Below are 7,500 nucleotides of genomic sequence, written 5' to 3'. Positions count from 1 at the left end.
TGGGTTATCTAAGCTTAACCTTACATAATCATATCTATTATCATTACATAACATTTGTCCTGTAATCTTGGCTTATTGTGCACATACAACTGAATTATTATACCTGTTGTATCTCCATGTAAATTGATCAATAACTTCACTAATTATTTTATCACTTTTCAATTAAATAAAGAATTTTCTTTTTTATCCCACCGGATAAAACATTTTGCCAAATACTTTCTTCTTATATTGTGATCACTTATGTCCTTTTTGTTTTACACATAAAATAAACTAAATAAATAAACCATACACGGCAAAAACAAAAACAAATCAAAACGATATTCTGCAATTCCCTTTTCATGAGTGGTGGAATTTAGAAATACAACCTTATGCCTCTAAAACAATACCAAGGCAAGCATTACACAACTCTCCTTGTTTCCTAGACCACAAAATACAGTCAATCAAAACCTCTTAAAAATTCAAAAATGCAATCAACAATACTAAATCTTCTCTGTAAGATGGGCATTGATAACAAACAGTATAGGTTAGTTTTCAGTACAGTCTTTCTATTTACAAGTGTCTGGAAGCAATTACAAAATATTTATATAACAGGGAAGAGCAATCATCATGGCAGCTTAGATCGAGTTTTTGCCTGGTTTTTGCCAGCAAAAACTGCTCTCATTCACACATGCATGCACATTCCATCCATTAACGTACAGTCGACCTTTTGTGAGGGAAACTTTCACAGTACTGACTTAACCTAGTTTCTATTATGTATATTTTAAACATTACATTATTCCCCCTCTTCAGCAATAATGATTTGTATAAAAAAAGTATTTACAAGTCCTTCCTTGACACAGGGTATATTTTATATCCCCTCCCTTCCCAACGAATGAATCATTTTGATTGGAAAGAAAAGTTCGGAAAAAAAGAGTGAAAAAAAGAAAGAAATAGAGCTGGTAACCTGAAACATTCAAAGACACCAATAGCTCATTTCACATCACTTGGTTCCTGAGAACAACCATGAGAATAAAAATTGTAGTTGAGACCTCATTTTGTAGGAATAAATACTTATATATCTAATCACATATTCCTGGACAATGAACGTTTTTAAAGTTTTTCCTGTTGCTGGCTCAAACTCACTAGTACTATCACCAAACTAAGGGGTCGTACATGATAGGCAAGCAAAATGGTAAACTATAGCAATATGATTAATCCATAACTGATACAGTTAATGGGATGCTACGGTTTCTGAGAGTACTGAAAGTAAAGTATTCGTTCCCATGCAGTGCTTCTGGTCTAATCTCACTAGTGAGTTTTCCCACTATAACACTTTTTACATAGCAGAATACTATTTTACTCTATCTTCTTCTAAATACTCCTTTAAAATCACGAGTTACAATTGCATATAATTGCTACAGTAACGGCTAGTCCTTTACTTACATGATGCTAATGATATTCTTATTATCACTCACTGAATATGGTGGAAGACATGTCAAGGGAAAGTTTACACAAGGAGTGCGAACTTAATGCTTGCATGTGTCATCATAATACCAAATCATCACATGGATCTTGTCGAAGGAGACACAATTATTGATAATCATTCAAATAAAGGTCAGAGCTCATGATAACGACAAATAACTTACTAGAAATACTTGTAGAGGTAAAAAAGTTGTATGAAAACAATTAGGATTCGGTAAAGGTGACCGATTCTGAATAAACGAAGACAAGTCATTTACATGTCAAGAATGCATTAGACTACTTGTAACATAAATGGTAAATTGAATATCTCCGTAACATAAAGGGGACAATCCGATACAAAATTTACACAATTTCCTTTCATAACCTGTCCACAGAGGAAGAAATCTGAGCTTAATCTACTATTCTATTAGGGGTGGGATTGGGGGGGGGGATGCCAAATTATTATGCGTTGCTACAAACAAGGAATAACATAGTTCTGTACCTTTTTATCATTCTACACAAAATAACATAACACACACACATTCATGCATCAGATGAGAAAAAAAAAAAAACACAGGTCGAGGAAACTGGCAAATAAAACTCTACATAGGGGAAATACCAACATATGTACAACTGGAAATGGAGGCATTATCAAAAACGAAAAAAAGCAAAACAGAAAAATAAAAAAATGAACCAAAATGAAAATAAATAAAAATAAGAATGTAGAATAATTACTAAACCACATCTTTCTGCAAATATTTACAACACACCTTGCATGAAGTCTTAAAAAAAGAAAACATTAAATTTCTTTGCCATTATCAAACAAAATTTGTGTTTCTTATTTCATCAAGTAACGAGTTGCTAAAATAAAACCATTTCTTAAACTTTGTTGTAGTGCATGATATTAAAAATCTCAAATAACCACTCATCATCCGCTTAACCATAAAATTATAAAAAGGTTGAAAATTCCATGAAAAGGTAATAAGCACTGATGATCTGTTCTTTAATAGATAAGAAAAATTAATGTTTCTTTTACACATAAAACTAATAAATACAAATGACCCTTAAATTGTATGTGCTGAATTAAATTCTCATTCTTTCTTAAACACAAGAAAGGGAAAAGAAAACACAAGAAAAAAAAGGGAGAGAGAAAAATAAAAATAAAAAACAAGGAAAAGAAAAAGAAAAGAAATAACAAAAGTAAGCAGGGGACGTAACAAGATGAGTGAAAGTGAATCTTGCTTCTCCGTTAACGTGAAGCATTACGAATGGACACTTATAACAAACTTAACATTAACCCTAGAAATGAGATATGTGATCTAGTCGGCTTTCTTCTTGCCGGGAGGAGGCTGGTGGATTGAACGAGGTCTTGTGCCGTTCTTGATGCTCTCTTGGTAAGTGAGGAAGATCTTGGCATACTCAGGTTTCCTCTTGGCGTGGGCCTCAAAGTCCTCTGTTTATGGGAGAGTGAAGGAGAGAATGGATAAGCATAATTCATACAATACCATATTTCTTGATTTCTTTGTAATACTGTGCTGAAGCAAAAGTAATGATGTGTGCAATATTATCATGATGGTGTGATGATATCATATTTGTACAATATCATTATGTTTGGAGTATAACATTAGCGCAATAATGATTAAATGTTTCTGCAATAATATGTTTGGTAAACCACTGGCACTCGGATACATGCTTGGCCAATGTAGTTTGTCTTGCGGCATGAGCACTTCCTCACCCAGAGGTAAAAAAAGTAGGCCTACCTGACCACATCCAATTACTCTATTCCTTGCATTTTCAACAAAAAGTTATATTTTCTGATGCAATTATCATTGTTGCTCTTATTACTATTGAAAATATAATTACAATGTTATTCACAATACTAATAGCGATAAAAAAGTTAAAAAATCAAGGAAGAGAGTAAACAGGTAAACAGAATCGGCATGTCATTTTTTGTCAAAGAATGAATTATAAATCAAAATCACACTAGATTCAACTTTTATGTAAAAGCACTCCTGGAGTCAAGAGATAAAGTATGCTATGATCATGAAATAATAATAAAGATGATGATAACCCAAAAGAAGTAGTAGTAGCAGCAGTAGTAGTAATAAAAATATTACTTAATTATAAACGAGGTTTCAACTCTGACCCACATTTCAGTCTCTTCAATTTCACGCATTAAAAGAGAGAGGATACAAACCATAAGTGATATAGCCTTTGCTATCCTGATCTGCTTGCTTAAATATCCTGGTGGTCTCCTCGGGCGTCATGTCCAAAGATGCCCGAAGAGCCTTTATGAGATCGTCCAGGAGGATGTGGCCCTTCCCTCGACGGTCAAAGAGCTTGAAGGCCCACTTGAGGGTGTCTTCTGTGTTAGCTGGCTGCGCGTACTGGCAGTATCCCATGAGGTATTCACGGAAGTCTATTGTGCCAGAGTTATCCTGAGGCGAAGAGGAGGCATATGCTAGTTATGCATATAAAAAGAATAAATCAAAATGTTCTAAAAAGAAAAAACAAACAGATACAGTGAACAAAAGAATATAGTTTGGTATTATGTAAATACATGTAAAATGTGATGACTTGTAAATAATCATATTGAATCTAAATGATTCTCATGGTGGCTCTGAGGTGAAATCTTATAGGTCTGAAAAAGAAAGAAAGAAAGAAAAAAACAAAAAACACTGACCATTCCATCTTTTCCCCTTGAATTAAAAACCTTGAGAAAACTGGAATCATGTATACAGACAGGAAAATAAAATATTTATATTTACATTTGGGATACATCAGCCACATTTAGCTATACTTCATATAATTTTCTAAATATATAGAGATGACTGCCTGTGCCAGTCATCAACAGCCATAAAAACATATACTCATAGAGCTCAGAATTGTTCTGATATCTAAACTTGCCATCCATAAACTGTCTCTGCAAATTCAGTATTTCTGGGCATTATATCAATGCAAATCTTAAAAAGGACATCCAAGTACTTTTATGATATATTTTCTATCAAAAAACGGAAAGAATATCTGTGTGCATTATAATACACTAAAACCTATAGGGGATAGTACCATGGGGTAAGTCATCTCAAAGCAAGGAATTAGTGTAGAAAAGCAAACTGATGAAATGAACCACATGAGTAGAGGAGAAGTCAATAATTCTGGCTTAAACTAAGCAGTAAGATACTCTGAGTAAGTTGTATACTAAAGGGTGACCTAAAACATATTGTGAGATGAAGATTTTCTAAATAACTGGTAGATTATGCATTATCAAATTTTCTTCTGAAGGCCTAAATCCTGAATAGTTAATTGTATCTTCATCAAGTACAGAATTTGAACATTCGTGTTGATCATCAATGCCATCTATTTTTCAGTGTGGATGCTTATGGATGATGTGCAGATGAGTGATCAGTAGATACCCAAAACACTTCTTTACCAGCAGTTCTCCTTTTGGATGTGCAGAGCAATCATCTAAAACAAAAACTATCTTACTATTGTAATCAAAGGCATGAGAATCACAGCGAGCTCTGGTTTTCAAGAACAATATAATTATCAAACCTGTCTAATGTAATGTTCGTCGTTGTCCATCTCTTTTTGTTAGCACATTTAATTACAGGAAATTGTTACGTCTGAAAGTCCAGGGATGTAAAATTTATCGATAACAAATAATTTAAATATCTGCATCCCAGTGGAAGTTGAGCAGTCAAACAGTGACATGATCTCTCGATGCATTATACTCTATTGATGATGATTCTGCATTCTCAGTTGTTAGAGGTTATCTGCAAGTATTTCCAGTGCAAAGCAATTTCATCCGTAGACTACTATGAACTTCTTCTGGACTTTATTTTTCACATTCTACTAACTTGGCAAATTTGACAACACTTTGAGCAGCCGGTCCCTAGTCTGTTGAATATTTCTCACCATACACTGCATGAAACTTTAAACCATACTGACATTTAAGATGCTATTACCAACTTTAATCATAATCACTTGTAATTCCCATTCCTTTGTGAAATATTATGGCTTCTTCTTTCATCCCATCAACTCAACACATTCACTTTGGTGTAGCCTAAAGCTCTTCACAAGAACCTTATTTAGTTCCGTATTTTTACCTTCATTCAGGGATTTACCTTATTAAATATCTGCTTCTTTGTATAACTTTCACTATGCAATCTAAGCAATTTTCCTTCGTTTCTTTATGTCTTGAACTGTAGATGAGCTACTGCTGAAGACATCACAAGCTTTGTACAGAAATGACACTGTTTTTTGGGTTTGTTTTTTAATTGTCCCTTCTCTGTTATGGACAATACTTCCTTTATCTAACTGTAGCTGTGACTGGGGCTAAATGTCAGCAACTAATGATAAAAATGCACAAAAGACACTTGAGACTGTTAGCAAAAATTAAATTAATAACGGAACATTTAGTGAACTGCATAACCGACTGCCAGAAAACCAATTGTCGACCTGTGATACATACCAAACTCTGTCAATAATCAATGTGAAACATGCAAGCTTCCTTTACAGGTTGAACAAATTGAACAATAACCTATGCATAAGCTTACCTTGTCATAAAGGTGGAAAAGTTCAACAAGAGCTGGTTCATGCTCCGGTATCCCTAAATATTTTGCAAAGTCAGAGAGAGTTATTTTGCCGTCACTGACAGCAATGTCTGCATACTGAGTCAGGAGTTCTTCCTCAACATTCTTCAAATTCAGACTGGAAAATAATAATGGTAATAATAGTAATGATAATGATCATCATAATAGTAATAATAATAATAATAACAATAATAATAATAATAATGATGATAATAGTGATGAAGATAATAATAATATTAATAATGATGATGATGGTAATAGTGATGATCATAATAATAATAATAATAATAAAGATAATAGTGATGATGATAATAATAATAATAATAATAATGATAATGATATGATGATCATAATAATAATAATAAAGATGATGATAATAGTGATGATCATAATAATAATAATAATAATAATAATAATAATAATGATAATAGTGATGATCATAATAATAATAATAATAATAATGATAATAGTGATGATAATAATAATAGTGATATGATGATTATAATAATGATAATGATAATAATGATAATCAAGATCATAACCAAAATAATAATAATAATACATAAAACAAAAATCCTACTGCTGCATATCATACTAACTACATGTAGTATCGAAAACAAAATTTTCTCTCATTCATGTAAAAGGGCCTTCTTCTATTAGAAAAATAAACCTTTTTGCTTAAAAGAAATAAATTGCAAATTATAAGAGATAGAGACGTTCCCTAAAATACACACCCAAGGCGACAGCGGAGCTTTTGGAACTCAATTAATCCAGTCTGGTAAGGCAAATTCTTCAGTTTGGCCTTGTGCATTAGGCGGCAATCGTCATAGGTGTAGTCTGCAACAGGCACACCGAGGGCACTGGAATATCATGGATTTAAATGAATTAATTTTCCTTGTATATCAAATAATACTATTTCCACTATCTAAAAAAAAAAATAATAATAATAAATAAACAAAACTGAATTACATTAAGTATGAAAATGAAATTGTGTTATAGTGGAGGATATTACCAAGTCTTTATGTAATTTATGTTGACAAGCAGCTTCAACAAAATGTTTTTCTAATGAACAATTACAGAAGTCTCTAATCTACCTGCCTCATACTTTTTTGCTATTCCTTACACTAAAAAATGATGAAGAAAATGAGGAGGAGGGGAAGGGAGAGGATAATAAGGATAAGGATTAGGATGAGGAAGAGGTGGAGGAGGAAAAGCAGGAGGAAAAAGAAAAGGATAAGGAGAAGGAAAAGAAGCAACAGGAAGAAAAGGGAGAGGAAAAGAAAGAGGAAGAGGAGGAGGAGGAGGAAAAGCAGGAGAAATGAAAGGATAAGGAGAAGGAAAAGAAGCAACAGGAAGAAAAGGGAGAGAAAAAGAAAGAGGAAGAGGAGGAGGAAGAAAAGCAGGAGAAAGAAAAGGATAAGGAGAAGGAAAAGGGATAGGAAAAGAAGAGGAATAAGAAGAGCAGGAG

The 7,500-nt window shown here is 33.0% G+C and overlaps 1 protein-coding gene across 3 annotated transcripts in view; it reads right to left on the bottom strand.

Moving 5' to 3' along the window:
• The window catches only part of LPCAT (lysophosphatidylcholine acyltransferase), a 92,022-nt gene that overhangs the window by 138 nt on the left and 84,384 nt on the right, over nucleotides 1–7,500 (bottom strand). For all 3 annotated transcript variants that reach the window (XM_070136148.1, XM_070136149.1, XM_070136150.1), the window contains 4 exons: nucleotides 6,767–6,892; nucleotides 5,997–6,150; nucleotides 3,638–3,878; nucleotides 1–2,893 (listed from right to left, as the gene is read on the bottom strand). The exon at nucleotides 1–2,893 is cut by the window's left edge and continues 138 nt beyond it. In XM_070136148.1, the coding sequence (XP_069992249.1) occupies nucleotides 2,760–2,893; nucleotides 3,638–3,878; nucleotides 5,997–6,150; nucleotides 6,767–6,892 (655 nt within the window). In that variant the 3' untranslated portion in view covers nucleotides 1–2,759. The remainder of the gene's footprint in view (nucleotides 2,894–3,637; nucleotides 3,879–5,996; nucleotides 6,151–6,766; nucleotides 6,893–7,500) is intronic.

This window comes from Penaeus vannamei, chromosome 21 (genome assembly GCF_042767895.1).
Source record: "Penaeus vannamei isolate JL-2024 chromosome 21, ASM4276789v1, whole genome shotgun sequence".
Classification (NCBI taxonomy): Eukaryota; Metazoa; Arthropoda; class Malacostraca; order Decapoda; family Penaeidae; genus Penaeus; species Penaeus vannamei.
This window is presented reverse-complemented; position numbering and strand designations above follow the sequence as displayed.